At 45.3% G+C, this 19,858-nt stretch overlaps 1 protein-coding gene across 5 annotated transcripts in view; it reads left to right on the top strand.

Moving 5' to 3' along the window:
* SLCO3A1 (solute carrier organic anion transporter family member 3A1) overlaps positions 1–17,194 on the top strand; it is a 350,355-nt gene extending 333,161 nt beyond the window's left edge. For 2 of the 5 annotated variants that reach the window (XM_064267082.1, XM_064267085.1), the window contains exon 10: positions 5,801–9,313. In XM_064267082.1, the coding sequence (XP_064123152.1) occupies positions 5,801–6,180 (380 nt within the window). In that variant the 3' untranslated portion in view covers positions 6,181–9,313. Of the gene's footprint in view, positions 1–5,800; positions 9,314–11,840; positions 11,942–16,142 lie in introns of those variants that run through there. The other 3 variants (XR_010317372.1, XM_064267084.1, XM_064267086.1) reach the window with 3 other exon arrangements.
* The last annotated feature ends 2,664 nt before the right edge of the window (positions 17,195–19,858 follow it).

Below are 19,858 nucleotides of genomic sequence, written 5' to 3'. Positions count from 1 at the left end.
GCTTAATCTCTGTTAATAGATTCCAGGGAAACAGAGACAATTTCCTTAAACGGTGCAACAGTGTCTGCATGGAAATATATTTTGCTGCAATTTGGGCCAGAGTATAATAGGAAGTAAGATTTAATCCTTTTAATATTCTTGGTAATAGCACATAACAGCAGTGAGCATCTGATAGCCTCCCCAACATTTGGGGGTTCGTCAGCGCCCTTATGGGGAAACTAGTTAATGCCTACACAGTTAGTGAATTCCTCCACAGGAGACTGAGGGAAAAGAGAAGGAAAAAGGGAGAGAACCATTCCCACAAGCTCCAGGGAGGAGAGGCTTCTTCCATAATACGCAGTCCCTAAGGCAGTCACTGTATCATCACCACCCTCCCTCCTGACTCCTTAGATAACTAAGGGCACGGAGTCCCTGGGTGATGCAGATAGTTAATGTATTTGGCTGCTAACCAAAAGGTTGGAGGTTCAAGTCCTCCCAGAGGGGACTCGGAAGAAAAGCCTGGCAATCTGCTTCTGAAAAATCAGCCATTGAACCACGGATCACAGTTCTACTCTGATACACATGGGGTCACCATGAGTTGGAGTCGACTCAATGGCAACAGGGTTTTCTCTTTAACTAAGAGGAGCCCTAGTGGCACAGCAGTTAAATGCTCAGCTGCTAACCGAAAGGTCGGCAGTTCGAACCCATTAGCCACTCCGCAGGAGAAAGATGTGGCAGTCTGCTTCCGTAAAGATTTACGGCCTTGGAAACCCTATGGGGCAGTTCTACTCTGTCCTATAGTGTTGCTATGAGTCAGAATTGACTCAACAGCAGTGGGCATAACAGAAGTGAAGATGCTCAAAGCAAGAATAGACTAAACTACACTTCACCCACTCGGCCTCCTTTCTGAAGCACCTCATAGCCCTCTAACACTGACTTATTCTTTGGACACAAAGAACCGTTGCCAGTCGGGATTATTTCTTAAACCTTTGCTTGAAGAGTTTTCTGCAACTCTTTTTCTAGAGGCGGCAGTTTAAAAAAGGACAGATTTTCATTTACCCAAAGGGGTATAGAACAAAACCAAAGAGAAAGGAAGGGAACCAAATTTGAGAGCCCATTATGTGAGGGGCCTTCATACAGGGTGTCATTCAATCCTTACAAAAACTCTGGAAGAAGGTATTACTGTGCCCATTTTATAAACAATGAAACTGAGGCTCAGTACAGTTGAGTAACTTGCCCAGGGTCCCATAGTCCCCAAGTGGCAGAACTTGAATCCAAAATCAGCAGCTATCTCTGGCTCTAAAACTCACATTCTTTCCCTGCTACCAAGCAACCTCGGGCTGCATGTTTGGTCTCTGGAAAAAGCAGCAGCTCCATCTCCCTGCTGACAAGTATCAGTCAATACTGCCTGAGGTGTTCTGCCAAATAGTGAGAGTTTGTTTACAAAATAACAGTCTCCCAGCTTTCTCGCACAGTAACTGCCAAGGAGAAGGAAGAACTGCCACACTTTGGAAAGATCAGAACCCACGTGCAGTTCACCTTCCTCACAAAACCAGGCCTCCACACACCAGTTATTCCCAGGAGTGTAGCAGAAAGGTAAATAAAGCGCTTTCTGTAGCCCTGGAAATCCCTGATAAGAGCTCTGAAATCTCCTCAAATCAACAAACTTTGAATGAGAACGAAGGGGATTATCGGGTTTGAGGTAAACTTGGAACAGATAATGAACCCCTCTCAACCTCCGTTTCTTTATCTGTGAAAATAAGGGGGGTATGGGATACTGGTTGTTCAGTGGGAGATTCACCTTCCATGTGGGAGACTCGGGTTCGATTCCCACCCAGTGCACCTCAAACGCACAGCCACCCACCTACCCACCCGTTAGTGGAGGCTTACATGTTACGTTAATGCTGAACAGGCTTCAGTGGAACTTCCAGACTAAGATAGACTAGGAAGAAAGGCCTGGTGACCAACTTCTGAAAATCAGCCCATGAAAACCTTATGGATCACAACAGTCTGATCTGTAGCCGATTATGGGGATGGTGTAGGAGTGGACAGCATTTCATTCCAATGTGCATGGGTTGCCATGAGTTTGTGCCTACTCAATTGCAGCTAACAACAGTTAATAATGTGGGGCTGCACAGATGATTCATAATGTAGGCACAGCACCCTGTACAGCACCAGAGTCAATAAACAATAGTTAGCATTCTAGTCTTCATACTGTAGAAGTCTCCCATTGGTCCCTGGGGTGCCAGCAACTTGCAGGGAGTGTCTGCGCTTTTCTCTGGTCTACCTCAGTGCTAAAAATACAAGGACAAGTGGCTGTGTGGGAGAGTTTGTCATGGGGTGAGACTCCCATTTGTGTCTCATCAGGTGAGTTTCAGAATGACAAAGGCCTCTGATGAAAAAGATCCAGTTAGTTCTTCATCACTGGTATTCTTTGCACACCTGGAATTTAGCCCTGATCGTTTGTGCTCTCCTTTGGCAAAGAAATGTAAGTCAATAAAAATGAAAAGATGAATCTGGTGGGAAAGCCGATATTTTTTCTATTCAGAAATATAAAAAGAATCTCATAAAGGTTATACTTAGGATGCTCGACCCCGGGTTTATTCTAAAACATCACCCCATGTCTCCATTATAACAAGAATAAGGCAGCAAAGAGTTCTGGCCAAGTGGCCGAACCATATACTTGCGTAACACTTTCATTTGTATCAATTCTCACCTGAGTCCTGAGAGGGACAAGTGCTGTTGGCTCCATTTTAAAGATGAAGAAACTGAGATACAGAGAGATCAAGTAACTTGCTTTTGACTCCTTAAGTTAAAGGCTCTTTGAATCTCTACACAAATGCTCTCCAAAATATTGAGAATAATGTGAGAACTTACCTAGCCACTTAGCTTTCTAATTAGTAACTGTGTAGAGGCTTTCCGGGGCATTGGCATCTCACCTGGTAGTAGAATATGACAGCAGGCAGATAAAATTGCATTTTTAGTGGATACAAGTGAGCCCTGCTTTAAAGACAACCCACTATTAGAAAAATCCTTACCCGGAAACAGGTATATGAAGGAGGTGTTGTTGCTGTTATTTTTAGCTGTTGTCAAGTCAACCCCCAACTCATGGTGACCCCGTGCACAACAGAATGAAACGCTGCCTGATCAGTTGCAGATCAGACCATTGTGATCCATAGGGTCTTCACTGGCTAATTTTCAGAAATAGATCGCCAGGCCTTTCTTCCTAGTCCATGTTAGCCTGGAAGCTCCACTGAACCTCTTCAGCATCGTATCAACACACGAGCCTCCACAGACAGATGTTGGCTGCACGTGAGGTGCCTTGGCGGGGAATCGAACCTAAATCTCCTGCATGGAGGGCGAGAATTCTGCACTGAACTACCATTGCCTCACATGGTGGCACTTTGGAGGAATATTTTGGTTTAAACTAGTATTACTGACTGATTCCCTTATATTGCAAATTTCCTTTGATGTGCTAAAAATAGGATCTGATTTGCCAAACTTGAATTTTCATGCAACTCTTTGGGAACCCATTCACCGTGAAGTAAGGGACAACTGTACTGTCAGTTTCTTCCACAGCAAAATTTGTCATGTATGTTCTTCATTCCCCATTGTGAAATGGCCATGAGACAGGTCACAAGAGGCAGAAGGAAGGGGAGGGAGGGGCATTTGGATGCTAATCACAACATTTAAAAAAGCTAAAAAATAAAAAGGTGGTTGGATTTGAGTTGTCCCACCGTGCCATGGGAACAGGCCAAATGAGCCTCTTTGATCCTCAGATCTACCCATAATTTAAATTGGTTTCAGATCTCAATTTATTTACCTACATGATGTGGATTGTGGCTTATTGTCTCTTACATGGTTGCCATGGCATTTCCCTCACGTGGCCCTATTTCAGTTAAATGAAGAAAGGTATTTGTCCAGGGGCAAGGAGAACACACGGGGGCAGGTGGGGAGGGTGTCAAACACCTGGGCAGTCTTTGGACTGCCTTGGACACTGGGAAGGAGTTCATTCTACAGGACCAACCTGGCCGGGCACCAGGATGAGGAGCAGGATTTTGAGCTCAGAGTGTATTTATTAAATCAAGCTGCTGGGGAGGTTTATTGAGGTTTCAAATAGAATTCTTTCTCAGAAGAGTCTCTTTGGGGTAACAAATGATGGAGCTAGAGAGTGCCAAGGAAACCTGCGAGACACCAGGGTGTGCCAGCCTCATTAGCACGGGTAGGAGAATGCAGTCACCCTCTCACCTCATGGCAGGCCTGTCGTTAAGCCGGGGAAACGCTGCTTCCTTCATTAAGCCTGCCTTCCCACTCCCAGGCCTCCCTCACAGGGCTCCTCAGAAAGGAGACTCTGCAATGTGTAAGGCAGGCTGAATTATTCTGGCAATCAGGAATGGCCTTTGGGTCTGTGAACCCCTGAAATGCATGTATGGTTTTGTGGGCGAAGAGTCTATGTCTCAGCAAATTGTCAGAAGGATTTTCCTGAGTAAAAATAAAGCTCCAACACTCTAGGGCTAGCCCTGGAAGGAACACTCTGGATAGAGGTATATTGACAATGGGATCTTTGGCTTGTCACAGTCTGGCTCTAAAGATTGCTTCCTGCCCCAGAGGTGTCTCACTGAAGGTGGTTACCATTAATTTGTATTAATGACCCATCCATTCTTTCCCAATTGTTTTCCAGCAGGCCAGAATCATCTGGGAATTCTATTTCAAAAATATTGATGACTGGGCCCCACCCTAAATGTTCTATTAGTTGGTATGAGATGGACAGCCCCCCCCTCCCCCCACCCAGATGATCCTAATATACAGCCAGGATTGAGAACAACCGACCTAGGGGACAACCAGAGGGAAATAATCACAGAGAGTAACAACACAAGACCAAATTAAGGATGGCAAATAGTTTTCTTCTGACCTGCCATTTTGGTGACTGGTTGTACGCAGTGGCCCAGAATGCTGTGTTGTGAAGGTTTAAAACTGGGTCCCAGTTCAAATATTCTGATCCGGTGGTAATGTCGAGGGGTGGGGAAGTTGCCAGATCTTTTTAATTCTCGAACCAAATAAATTGTTTGATAAGGTATGGTGTACTCGTATCCAACTTCTTAGACCTTCTGGTTCCCTCCACTCAAGAGTGCACACAGCTCTAAAAGCCCCTGTACAAGAGAATGAGGCACACAGTAGAATGCATCTTTACCACTTCCCTCTGTGAGGTTGTACTTCTTTGAGTGACACTGAGATCCCCCGCTTCAGGGAAGACTGTTTTCCTTCTCAGGCTCTCAGAGTATGACAGTAATAATGATAATAATTCTAGCTGTCATTTATTTTGTGTTTACTGTGTACCAGGACTTGTTCTAAATGTTTTTCATGTGTTAAATTTATTAGTTCTTACAGAGATCTTATAAGGACTGTATTATTATTATCCCCATTGTGCAGATAAAGAAACTAAGGCACAGAGGGCCTAAATAACTTGTCTACAATTGTACAGTGAGTGACAGAGCTGAGACTCAAACCCACACTGTTTGGTGCTGCATAGCTCTTTTAACCACCATGCTATACAACCAGGGTCCCTGGGTACTACAAATGGTTAAGACACTTGAATTCTAACAAAAAGGTTGGTGATTTGAGTCTATCCAGACGTGCCTCGGAAGAAAGGCCTGGTGCTCTACTACCGAAATATCAGCCATTAAAAGCTCTGTTGAGCCCAGTTAGTATGGTAGGCACGCAGTCCTTTAACAAGAGATTCACGCCTAGGGGAAAAGGAGTTTGTCTCTTCATAAAACTCGCCATCAGAGGCAGAACGTTACATACCCTTTTCCCCCTACAGGCTTCATCCCCCCACCCCTCATCTTCGGGGCTGGCATCGACTCCACTTGCCTGTTTTGGAGCACATTCTGTGGGGAGCAGGGCGCCTGCGTCCTCTACGACAACGTCATCTACCGATACCTGTACGTCAGCATTGCCATCGCGCTCAAGTCCTTTGCGTTCATCCTGTACACCACCACGTGGCAGTGCCTGAGGAAAAACTATAAACGATACATCAAAAACCACGAGGGCGGGCTGAGCACCAGTGAGTTCTTTGCCTCTACTCTGACCCTAGACAATCTGGGGAGGGACCCTGTGCCCGCAAACCAGACCCATAGGACAAAATTTATCTATAATCTTGAAGACCACGAGTGGTGTGAGAACATGGAGTCTGTTTTATAGTGACTAAGGAGGGCTGGACTCTGTATTAGTAATCTGAGGGTCATTTTTCTTAAAAAAAAAAAACAAAGAAAAAAGAGTTTAAAAAAAATCCGCGCACACAGAGACATATACGTGCACACACACGCACACATGCACACACATACACTCGTACAGACACACACATGCTCTTACACACATACACACACACATACACCCACATGGGACCTTTGTCCTTCTTCTCAAAACCAGAGCCAAACAGGATTCAGAATAAGGAGAAGGCTGAGATTATATGTTTGCGGTACGGCCAGGGTTGCGGAGGACGTGCACACTGCTGGGGCCCAGAGTCTACTCTTGGAAGGCACCTCTCAGTTTTCGGGATGCCAACAGCTGCAAGCAACAGGCACTGCCAAATTCAGGGAACTGTGGTGGCCAGTTTGGAGGACGGACCTTTCCGGATGTACATACACATACAAAACAAAAAACCAACGTTAAGGAAAAAGTCTACTAAAAAAAAAACACACATACACAAATTGACAACATGGCCAGGACAAGCACTAGTGACACACCCCGTGCCCCTCTCCCTCCACGCGGGAGGTGAGGAGGCATGCCCGCCGAGGAGTGGGAGCCCCACTCCCCACTCTAACTTTTGCAATATGGGTCACTGTGTAGACGACTCACCCAGTCTGCATGTGGTTCAAGGCCCCAGAGTTCTCTCAGCGATGCTAATGGGTGATCCGTGCTGGAGTCTGTAATTGGCACCTCTCACCAGCTCCATTTCCATGTTCAAGACTGAGGGCCTGGGGGGAGCCGTGAGTGGGGAGCCAGCACCTAACCTCCCCTCTGCAGCACCCTACTCCCCCCAGCCCCACAGAGTGACCTCAGGAAGCAATGGGCCTCGCCTGGCTATGACTGACTCCACTCAGAGCTGTTGAGGCCCAACCTAGTCCAAGTCATTTGCTTACATTTGCCAAACATTTTGCCATTTTTTAAGGAGAAAACAATGCATATGAATTTCAAACTGTTGTATGTATAATCCTCTAATACTCTTTTTAACCACTTCTAAAATCTGTGTTAACCCTTCCATCACTAACACAGTTCTCTAGGCCGAGTTTATTATGCTGATTGCTTTTACTTTTCTCCTTTTTTAATGCACCAAAAAATATAATGTGATTCAAGGGATGCAGTTAATCTATGGTAATTTTTATGCTTTTTTCTTCACTCAGATACTCTATAAAAACATTAAGAAAATACGATGTTGTAAGAAGGGGGTCGGGGGGGAGTGCTTCAAAAAGAGAGTGGATATGCAGCCTGCCTTTAAAAGAATCACATTTGAGACAACGGGATAATGTGATGAATTGCAGATTTGCCTTCTCGCTTTATTCCCCAAGATTCAGTGATCACTGTCATGGGAAGCCCTTGTATATTCACGTTCCACACTCTTGAGAGGCGCTCTTTCCAGCTGGTAGGGGGAGACACACCTGGTTGTGGGATTGTGTATAGGGGTCCAGACTCAGTGTGGTGATTCTGGGGCTAGGAGAGAGGAAACAGCTCCCTACCACAAGCTGTTGAGCAGTCTGGTCACGAATAGACCCACAAGCTCCTGCAAGCTACCACATGTCCAGTGTGTGAAAACGTCGATGATATATTTCAGGGTCCATCTTGGACTAACGAGTCTTTGTGTGCCTTGAAAGTGGCTGAATCTTGAGCAGCTAGAGAATAAACCTGCCATTGTCTGGGATGAGAATCATGTGGAAAAACCTTTTGCAGCCAGCAGACAGAGCCTTATAAAAAGGCTGTTTCCATAAGGAGACAGAGCTTAAGTGTGCCGATCACGCGCACAGGCACACACGCATACACACACTCTCTGACAGAAGGCCTAGTTAATTTGCCCTTCATGCTTCTTTGGTAGTCCCTGGGTGGCGCAAACAGTTAACACACTTGACTGCTAACCTACGGGTTGGAGGTTCGAGTTAACACAGAGGCACCTTGGAAGAAAGGCCTGGTGATCTACTTCCAAAAAATCAGCCATTGAAAACCCTATGGAACACAGTTCTACTCTGACAGACATGGGGTCACCATAAGTTAGAGTCAGCTTGACACAGCTGGTTGGTTGGTTGGTTTGTTTTGATTTTTTGTTTTTATGCTTCTTCAGTGACCTTCATCCATGCCACACTCATGGCCCTCAAGGATTGGTTGGTTGGCTGGTTTTTCACCTCAGACATATATGTGCAGTACACCCACGCAACACCAAAAAAATCAGGGAAGAGAAGTGGGGGGCATTGTGCCAAATTTTTACAAACACTGTAAGCACAGAGATTTGAAAGATAGCCCCAAAACTTGAGAAAACACCAAACAAGGATGACCAAAAAAGCTTGTGTCCTGGTTGCTGTGCCATGGTGATCAGCTGCCTGGGACAGGATGCTTCTGAAACAAGCCTTTTGTCTCTTTTGTGTTAGCCTGTCTTTGTTTATGAAAGTGGGGGCACTCATCAACATGTTAACGACTGAAAGGGGGACAGTGCTCCCATCAGTTCGTAAAATATGTACGCTCTGTCGCTTCTAAGCCTTTGATAACATTCTGTACATGTCTTGGTTTGGTTTGGTTTGGTTTTGAAAATGTATTATTAATAGATCACTGCCCTCTTATATATTATTTCCTAGCTCTCCAGACCCACTGCACACACTTTGAGGCCCTAAGATCTCATGTTTTATGGGGCTATTTGCTTTAAAAAAAAAAAAAAAATTTTTTCCTGTACAACCTTTTGTATTTTGGATTTTTTTCCCCCCTAAGATTCTAGGATGAGTGAGAATAAGATAGTAGAATAACAAAGGAAAACAACTCCAGGGCTAAGTTTTATCACCAACTGGATATAAATTTCAACTCCCTGGGATTGCAATATGGCTTTGGAGTGTATTGTGTCACCTTTAAAGTTTTTAATTTCTCTCTCATACTACAGAACAGAAAACCCAGTCTAGTTCTAATTTTCCTTTTGTGCTACACAGAACCATTGAACATAAAATGCTATTAGATCTAGCCCCTTGGTTATTTGATTTTGAGTGGTATTTTGAATGAAAAGATTTTCTGATAAGATCTCCATTGGACTTAGAGAAAACAAAAATGTGAGGGATGGAATAAACCTAGAAAGTGAATGTTAGAGCTCTCTCTCTTCTGCTATAGACTCCTCCACCATGTAGGTGAACAAGCCCAGGAATGGATTAGAACATCTCTCTTGGCTGCAATTTTTGACAGATCTTTTTAACTCCTACATAAACCAAGACGTTTTTACGAACATTATTCCTGCATCTGTGGTAAACACATCTTGTAAAAGTGTCTCCAGGGGACAGGGTTTGTCGTCTTCCTTCAGATCTGCTGTGCAGTCAGGAACAACCTCAGTTTTGCCCCCTCTCCATGCCTCCACAGAAGGAAGGCAGTGAGACAACAAGGCACCCTTGGGACAGTGTAGCTCCAGAAGGCCACAGCATGCGGGCGCTCCTCACAGCTAATGAAGGAGTGAGAGAAGCCGCCTCTCAGAGCCCCCCTCAGGAGTTAGCACTGAGCAGATAAAATAATGAGAAACCGACAGCTAAGACATGATTTGAAAGCATTCCTCATATCTTCCGAGAAGGAAGTAATGTGCGTCTCCATAAAAATAGCTAATTTTTCACCACCTTACAATGGAACTCTGATAATGATTTTAAAGTTTGGGTATATGGTATCTGTATATTGAAGTCCCCTGAGTCCACGTCTCTGTCTCAAATAATGACCTAAAGTTTCTCAGACATGACAAGATTTCCCAGCCCTTCCTGTCAGAAAGCCCACAGCCCGAGGTAACCCATAGTCTGAGGTATCCCGCAGCCATGTTCCACACAGGGCAACCAACAGGTCCCTGGTATGGTAGCCACACTGCTCCTGAGGAATTTTTCAGGAAAAAGACTCTCCCGTGGTTGTTAATGGGTATCTGCCACACCTTCTAAGTGAAGCCACTCACTGAGGAAAAAAATGTGGCAAAATACTTAAAAGGTCTCAAGTTTTCCAAGAGAGGTCACTCGTGAAATTTACCCTGAAAAATTAGTTTGAGACCCAAATATAGTCTTTATCCTCCTCCTCTGCCCTTTTCTCCTCATTCATTACACCCCACCTCTCCCAACTTATCCCAAACTCCCACCCTCTGATGAGCTGCGAGAACCCAGTCTTTCAGAGCAACTGGCCTTCTGACGGGCTACGGACCCCATCATGCACAGGGGTGTTACCATTACTCAAGGGTAAATTGGAAAGACAGAAGAATCTGGTGGAATATGTGAGGGAGATATTTTTGCTCAGTTACAGGGCATGGTGCCTAGGATAGCTAATGAAGGAGTGAGAGAAGCCACCTCTCAGAGCCCCCCTCAGGAGTTAGCACTGAGCAGATAAAATAATGAGAAACCGACAGCTAAGACATGATTTGAAAGCATTCCTCATATCTTCCGAGAAGGAAGTAATGTGTGTCTCCATAAAAATAGAGTTCCCACAGCTGCCCACCCCACCCCTGCCTCACATTCCTAAGTGATTTCAGCAACTCAGAGCACTTCGCCATCACAGCAGGGAGGACATGGATTACAAATCGTTGCTAGCTGTGGACACAGGGACATGCTCACTTTTCATGGGCCATCCACATGCTAGCAGGACTTTTCTTTGCAGGGTTAATTTAATTTCAGTGTGCATTCTATGGGATTTATATTTTCCAAACATTAATTCCTTCATTTCTTCATTTTAAAATGTGTTTATGTGCCAGGCCCTGGACCAGATACAAAGGTAAAAAAGACATGGTCCCCACCCTCAAAGAGCTCACAGTTTAATAATGAGTTAGACAGACCTGAACACAAACAAACACAATAGAATGTGTTAAGAGATAATGTCTGTCTGTATGTCTGGGTGCAACTAGGGTTGATTCATGGTGGTGGATGCCAAGAATGAGGAAGGCTTTAGAGAGAAGGTAGTCTAGGAGCCCAGAACCAAAGAGCAGTGGGTGTCTGCCAGTGGAGACAGGATGAGCAGGGCTAGAGAGTCCTTCTAGAGAGGGCCTCTAGCACAAGGCCAGCAAACTTTTTCTGTAAGGGCCAGAAAGTAAATATTTTAGGCTTTGTAGGCCATGTGGTCTCTGTCACAACTACTCTATAGTTGTAGTGGGAAAGCAGCCATGTTGTTAGTTGCTGTCAAGTAGCCCCCCAACTCATGGCAACCCCATGTACAACAGAACGAAATGCTGCCCAATCCTGCACCATCCTCACGCTCATTGGTATGCTCGAGTCCATTATTGCTGCCGCTGTGTGTTTTGAGTGCTTTCCAACATAGGAGGCTTCCAGACTAAGACAGACTAGGAAGAAAGGGCTATCAATCTACTTCTGAAAATTTGCCAGTGAAAACAAATGGAGGACAACAAACATGGTCCAACATAGTGCTGGAAAGCAGCCACAGGCAATACATAAATGAATGGGCATAGCTGTGTTCCAGTTAAACTTTATTTATAGAGATAGGCAGTGGCTAAGTTTGGCCCAAGGGCCATAGTGTGCCCAGCCGTGTTCTAGAACACAGGCTCAGAGACCTGGAACAGCACCACAGGATTGGGGTGGGGGGGGCGGGGGTGCTACCAGCTGAGCATACGTGAGGCAGACCTCAGCACTCAAAAACTTCTGCTGTCATAGGGGCTGAATCGTGTTGGGTGGTTTCCCAGCTAGGTGACCATCAACTCTGACCTTCCAGACCGTGAGAGTCTAATTCAGGTATCTGGTTTTCCAAGAATGAGGTAAGTACCCCGTCTTATCATAATTGAAGGCAATATGTGATCTTTACCGTCCCTGACACTTGTGCAGTTCTGCCAAAGTAATCATCTTTATTTTTTAAGTGATGGAATTGGGCATTGGGAGGGAGGGAGATGCAGGAACCAGGAAAAAGAGAGTGAATACAGATATTGAAGAATAATCCAAATCCCTTCCCTTTCCTCCCACTAACACGAAACACTGTCACTAAAAAGCTAGTAGATTTGTCAGATACAATAATGGTTAAGCATGAATAAGAGCTACAGAGTCCCTGGGTGGCACAGCTAAGTGCTTGACTACTAACCAAAAGGTTGGGTGTTCAAACCCACCCAGAGGTACCTCAGAAGCAAGGTGTGGTGATCTGCTTCCAAAAGGCAACAGCCAGAGACACCCTATGGCATGCAGTTCTACCCTGCAACACGTATGGTTGCCAAGAGTTGTAATTGAAATAATGAAAATAAAATACTAATAATAATCAAAGCTAGTATTTATCAAGTACTTAAACTTTAAACCAACTGCTAGGCCAAGCATATTATATGTGTCAGCTCGTTTAATCTCAATAACCCTGTTAGGTAAGAATGGTTCTTAGCTCCAACTTGCAGAGGAGGAAAATGAGACTTGGAAGGCTTCCAAAATGGGCTCAGGTCACAAAGCTAGGAATGACAGAGCTGAGATTCAAACCCAAGTCTAAGAAGCCAAAGCCCATATTCTTAGCCATTGTGGGTACTCCCTCCCAACTGGACAAGATGTAAAGGATCCCCTCCCCATCCACAGGGACTGCGTCATCAGGAAGACCCTGGACCCAGTGGGATCTGGGACCCTGCAGACTCTCACATGCCCCCTGATATAACAGGTCCAGGATACCACAGCAGCTGTATTCTGAGGACATCTTTTCTACCTGTGTCGTTCCTGGTCTTAGCCCCCAGCCACTAGCCTGGTGATCCGTTTATATGAGGTGTTCTACCAGAAGTGGAGAGGTAAGAGGAAGCAGGAGAGTCATCCACTCGAATCCATTCTGAAGCACACCTTCAAGCACCAAGATGCTAGAGAAGCATTTCTCAGTGTCAGCTCTCAGCTCCAGAGGGAAACCCTCAGACTGCTCTCAGATCCAGCACCACTGCCATCCACATCACCAACACAGAGAAAGCTCGGCCCTGGCCCAGGGGCTTCAAACACACCAAAGCTGGTTGTTAGTTGGACATAAGTCTATTCTCAGATGCTAGGCTTTTAGGAACAGAATTTCTTGACATTTTTATTTTTGTAATAATGACTTAGGCCAACAATCAGTAGTTGATTATCAGAAGTTTTGAATATTTTTCCGTAAGGTAGAAATGACTATTTTCTTTGAATATAGACAGATGGAACAACATAGTATTTTCTAGAGGTTTAACATTCTGAAGTTTGAGATTTTGCTTTCTCATTAAGTCCCCCCAAATAATGTTTTTCTTAAATTATATGAACCTAATAAAAGATGGCCCTCCTGGAGATATTTGTCAAGACTGTTTGATTGTATAATCTAAGGCTGTAAAATGAATTGGAAGTGTGCAATGTAGAAGTTTCATTACGAGAGGACCCTAACTGACATATAAAGTATACTCTAGTCCAGCACCTTATAAGAGGGAAGGAGCTAGGAGTTTTTTGTTTGTTTGTTTGTTTTTAATGAAAACTAGCCAACACTTTAATGATGTGAGTAACCATGAAGATAAAACCTTGGGTCTATTACAGAAAGATAAATATCAGGGTCTGAAGACTCCTTCTCTAAAATAAAGCTACCCTACCACACACTTTTTAAATAGAATTGGTGGAATGTTGAAGACTCAATCTTCTCTAAGAGTTCACCAAAACCAAACCTGTTGCAGTTGAGTCGATTCCGACTCATGGCGACCCCATGTGTTACAGAGTAGAGCTGCTTCATAGCGTTTTCTTGGCTGTAATCTTTACGGAAGCAGATCGCCAGGCCTCTCTTCCACACTGCTGATGGATGGGTTCAAACTGCCAGTCTTTCAGTTAGTAGCCAAGTCAAATCATTTGTGCCACCTAGCAGTGGTGTAATAATTTCCAGTTAACTTGCAGATATGGCCTTTGATGATACCAATGTCTGATAAGTGCTCACTGATGTATAGGTGGCTGTTGTTATCTTTATCCTAGTCATCTTGACTTCATGGTCATAAATTGGCTAGTGCCAACAGAAAGAGGAGCTCATGTTTATTGAGAGCCAACCCTTGCCCAGTGCCATAAACACATGATCCCTGGTAGTACTCCCTACAGCTCTCTTACCCCAGCCGTATAGGGTAAGAATTAGTATTCCCTCTTTATAGATCAGAAGACTAAGGCTCAGCAAAACTAAGCATCCCAGGGTCACACAGCTAGTGAGAAAAGCCTCCAGGAGCCAATGCCTGGGTCTGTCTGGCTCAGAACCAATGCTCTGGCCACCAGACTGACGATCACCAAAGTAAGAACACAGAGCCAGCTGTTGGAGAGGTCTTTCTGAAGCCAACAGGGCATCTACTGTCAGGAACCCCCCTCGAAGGGTTCTAAAGTTTGAGAGAAACAAGGAAAGAGATGGAGGTGAGAGCCTCTGCAAAACTGTACTTGTGGACACAGGAATCTAAACTCAGAAAAACTACTTTCACTTTAATGATTAAACATTGGAGACCTTTCAAAAACACTCTTCCTTCCTTCTTCAGCCTTAGCCACATCAGCACAAGTTTTCTAGTCACTCGTTGTTGTTAGTTGTCATCTAGTGGATTCCGACTCACGGCGACCCCACATATGCCAAGGAGAACTGCTCCGTAGGGTTTTCCAGGCTGTGACTTTTTGGAAGCAGATAGTCAGGCCTGTCTTCCAAGGCGCCTCGGGGTGATTCGAACAGCCAACCTTTCAGCTAGTGGTCGAGCACTCAACTGTTTGTGCCACCCAGCCACTCATTGCCCTCTGTCATATTCAGAGGCAGAACCGACCCCAGCCCTCTTGCTGCAGCTCCCTGTTCCCGAAGTTTCCAGCAGAACCCCCAAGACTAGAAGAACTTGACCTTGTGAAAGTTGAGAAAGAATGCTGCAAATACTCAGAACACAGTGCTGCTTCCTTTATAGGCTCAAGCTCAGCTGCAACATCAAAGGAGTGATGTTTCCAAACTCTCTCACCTTTTGTACCATCCGGCCCAAGTCTAAAGAGAAACGAGCAGGGACTTTACAGCCCCACCGTGTCTACCATGGCCTGTAAATAATCCCAGGGACCAAGCTGGACTCTAGGTGCTTTTTAAATGAAGTCACAGCTCTATTTTGAAAGCGTGGCATCGGCTCAAAAACCTCGCTCCAATAAGGAGATGTTTGACTCAGTGTGTGGTGAATATCTGTGGCTGGATGAATAACAAAGCGGTCCAGAATGCTGGGGGAGAAAACACAACATCATGACGCTGGGTGGTTTTCTCTGGCATGAAGCCACCTCTTCAATAACGGTGCACAGTGACACTGAGAGCCCGAGAACACCAGCTCTGTCATGGCAGTTTACATGGGCTGAGGATAAGTTAATGACTGGGCTATTTCGTATTTGTCCCCATAGAAGAAACACCCACTTGGGGTGTTGGTATGGACATGTAGATCGATATGCTGCTCAGAGAGATTGGGCCATCAAAGAGGTCCTTGAGGCTTGGAGTCTGGTCCTTGGGGTTCCCAAACCAAACCAAACCAAACCCTTTGCCATCGAGCCAGTTCTGACTCAAGGCAATTCCACCATGTGGTGCAGAGTATAATTGTGCTCCATAGGGTTTTCTTGGCTGTAATGTTTATAGAAGCAGATTGCCAGGCCTTTCTTCCGTAGTGCCACTGGGTGGGTTCCAATCACCAGTGTTAAACCTAAAAAAAAAATTGCCATCAAGTCAATTCTGACTCCTAGTGACCCTATAGGACAGAGTAGAACTGCCCCAAAGAGTTTCCATGGAGCGCCTGGTGGATTTGAACTGCTGACCTTTGGGTTAGTAGCCAAGCTCTTAACCACTTGCACCACCCAGGGAGCTCTCCCTTGGGGTTACATGGAGGGAGAAGCAGCACTTGATTGACATGAACCTCTGCTCTTGTCTACTCGACCCAAAAGTGGATGCTGTTAGATAAGCCTAAGAAATAAATAGGAAAACCAGAAAAGACCGATCTCTTTTTTCCTCTTGGCTCTTCTTCCCTCCTCCCCCTTTAGGCACAGAGTACCAAGACATTGAGACTGAGAAAACCTGCCCCGAGTCACACTCACCTTCAGAAGACTCCTTTGTGAGAAGCTGAGGGCCTGGGCCCCTCCTCTTCCTGCAGAGAACAGCCCACCACCGTCCACAGACCCCGATGGCCTGACTTAGCGTGCTCTGCCCTGCCCAGGAAACCAAGGGTCTCCCATGAGGATTAACGGCCAGTGTATGGTCCTCTGAGGCCCAACCCAAGGCCTGTGATGAGAACTTCCCAGGTGACTTGTGGTCAGGAGTCCTCCAAACAACCCTCAGAGCAGACATTTTTTCCTGGGACGTTAAAGAGCCATGTCGACCTGATGCACAAATTCCCTCCTGCCCACCCCTCCTTTGGCTTCTTTGGGGGTGAGGGGTGGCTTGATGACATGCTTTAGAAAACCCCCTCTCTGGAATGCTTCTGTGACCCAGGGTTCTGACAGCTGTTCTGAAATCAGCCAAGACTGGATTTTAATAGGAGGGGATAAAAATCACACTTTTCCACTGAATGGAGAAAAAAAAGCACATACTCAATAGATTTTTGAGTGTGGTATTCTGTATTTTTGCAGCTTATATTTTCCAGATGAGCAGTTTAGAAATATGTGATATAAAGTACATCCTGTAAGTTTGCTGAAAATTATATTAAAAGCACTATTTTAATTCTTCCTCTGTCTTGTGCTGTAATCTCGCCTATTGTTCTTGTGTCGTCTTGGAGAATGATCCTAGAGGGACCTTCAGGGCCATGCTTCTGGCCGTGTGCATTCTATATGTATGGGCTTTGAGATGTTAGAGCTCAGGTTTTGGGGCCAAGACAGACCTGGGTTCAAATCCTTACCCTAGCATGTACTACCAGTGTGACTATGATCGAGTGATCTGACTTCTCGGAGCCCCAATTTTGTCATCTGTAAAATGGGAATATTAACACCTGCTTTATAGAGTCATGCTAAGATTTAAATGAGTTCATGTAGGAAGGTGCTGAGCACAGTGCCTAGCACAGAAGGGGCACCTAATCGAGGTGATTGTTCATTGCTACCCCAACCCGTGGCTGGAATTAAACGCTCATAAGTCACTGATAACTCATTGTTGTCGAGTTGATTCTGACTCATAGCAACCCTATAGGACAGAGTAGAACTGCCCCATCATGGGTTTCCAAGGCTCTAAATCTTTACAGAAGCAGACTGCCACATTTTTCTCCCACGGAGTGGCTAGTGAGTTCGAACCTCCATCCTTTCAGTTAATAGCTGAGCACTTAACCATTGATCCAACGAGACCACATTTAATGGCCCTGGACTGTCACTTGTCTTCCTTTCTGATCCTCCCACAGTCTGTAAACCCTTGTAGAGCAGGGAATGGCATCATCTCATTCACCATGATGTCCCCACTGCCTGCCATGGGGAACGACAGTTGATAGCAGCTCAACATGCAATTGTTGAATGAACGAATGATGAACAAAGAGCCTCACACCCATCAGCTTGTGGGCCTTTGAGTTTAGTCCCACTCCTCAGCTGGAGCACTAGCACTTGTCTCTCCTCTAGGTGGATGGATCCACCCAGAAGCCTCAGTCTGTGGATGGAGCTTCAGTAGCCTGTCCTACTTTTGCCAGGCCTCCTCCTAATTGACCAGCTTCTAGTCCACATCCTTATTTCACTGGCTGGACTCCTACCACATATGGACAGGCTGCTCAGGCTAATACCTACCACTGGGATAGCTCCACTTCCTCCTTACAAAAAAAAAAACCAAACCCATTGCCGTAAAATTCATTCCGCCTCATAACAACCCCTATAGGACAGAGTAGAACTGCCCCATAGGGTTTTCAAGGAGTGGCTGGCGGATTTGAACTGCTAACCTTTTGGTTAGCAGCCAAGCTCTTAACCAGTGCGCCGCCAGGGCTCCGTGCCTTACAGTAAGACATAGCATGTCTTATTCGAAGTCAAGAGATTCATCCGTTTATGAGAGATCTGTTCACTCACGTCCAACCAACTCAGGGAAAATACACGGCTTAAATTAACCGCCAAAGGCATCTCTCCCCAGCGTCCTACTGGCTATCACAAATCCTTGAACCACGTACACATTCTGCCCATCTTGATCCAGATCTAAGTCTGACCAGACTGGAGATCCAGGAACTGATCCTTATCCAAATCCTGTCTGTGCTTGCTCATCCTTTGGGTGAAAGACCTAGGATGGCCCCACTCCCCTTATGGCACCAACCCTGGTAACTGAACCACTTTCTTCGTATCCCTATACAGACTAGGTTTTGCTCTCTGCAGCCCCATCATGTGTTGCAGCTGAGCTCCCTTGACATCCAAGCTTTCCAAACCAATAGTACCTGAAGACTCTGCTCCCACCAGCCAGCCCTGAGTTGCCTTTTTCACTCTGGGATCTGAGTCTGAAAAGAGTGTGCTGGGGCAAGTTACTTTCTCTAAGGCCTCATAACCTGGACTGTTGATGCCTTGGGGGCTCTTTTTCAGTTTGGCCTTGTTATTTATGTGATCGTTTACTTTTTGCAAAGCAACATGATTTATTCTCTCTGGCATGAAAGTCCCAAGAAAATGCAATTTCATCATTTTCGGTCCTGAAGTGAAAAAATGCTGAAGCAGCTCAAAAAGGGGTTAGCAGTTCCTCCCTGGAGCTGGGATTCATTGGCTCTGGAAATTCAGTTGGAGGCAAACAAGGAAAGCAGGGAAGGGTTATTGCTTAAGTCACCACCGCTTCTAGTCCAGCATTTCACATTTGTTTTCCATCCACACCCCAGTTTTTTCTCCGTCGTGAACTTTTCCTGCATAAATGTGGTAAAGTTATGGAAAAGTCACTCATCCATTAATTTATCTTAACCTCACAAAGATGTATTCTTATCTGAAGTCAAGAGTTTATTCTTCTGTATTTAAGCAGATCTGTGAGAGATCTGGAAATCCTGGTGCTGTAGTGGTTAAGAGCTACGACTGCTAATCAAGAGGTTGGTAGTTCGAATCCACCAGGCACTCCTTGGAAACCATATGGGCCAGTTCTACTCTGTCGTGTAGGGTCTCTATGAGTCAGAATCAACTTGACGGCAACAGGTTTTGTTTTGGTATGAGAGATCTAAGGAGCTCTGATGACGCAATGGTTAAACGCTCAGCCGTTAACCGAAAGGTCAGCAGTTGGAACCCACCATCAGCTCTGTGGGAGAAAAGACCTGGTGATCCGCTTCTGTAAAGATTACAGCCTAGGAAACTATGGGGTAGTTCTACTCTTTCACATTTGGTCACCGTGAGTCGGAATCGATTCGACGGCACACAACAACAACAACATGACACATCTAGGTCCCTAAGTGGTGCAAATGGTTTTGTGCTCAACTTACTAACCTACCCACCCAGCGGCACTACGGCTTGGCCATCTGCTTCTGAAAGATTACAAGCCAAGAAAATCCTGCAGAGCAGTCCTACTCTATAACACATGGGGTTGCCATGAGTCAATCAACTCGACAGCAATGAATTTGGTTTGTCTGTTTGTTTTTTATGAGACATCTGGAGTCCTTGGCTGGTGCAAATTGTTAACTCACTAGGCTGCTAACCTAAAGGCTGCAGGTCTAAGTCCACCTAAAGACACTTCAGAAGAAAGGCCCAGAAATCTACTTTTGAAAAATCAGCCAGTGGTTCACAAAAGTTCAATCCACAATCATCATGATGGCACAGGACTGGGAAACATTTTGTTCTGTTGTGCA

Source organism: Loxodonta africana, chromosome 13 (genome assembly GCF_030014295.1).
Source record: "Loxodonta africana isolate mLoxAfr1 chromosome 13, mLoxAfr1.hap2, whole genome shotgun sequence".
Classification (NCBI taxonomy): domain Eukaryota; kingdom Metazoa; phylum Chordata; class Mammalia; order Proboscidea; family Elephantidae; genus Loxodonta; species Loxodonta africana.
Note: the sequence above shows the minus strand (reverse complement) of the source record. Positions and strands in the feature narration are given on the sequence as shown.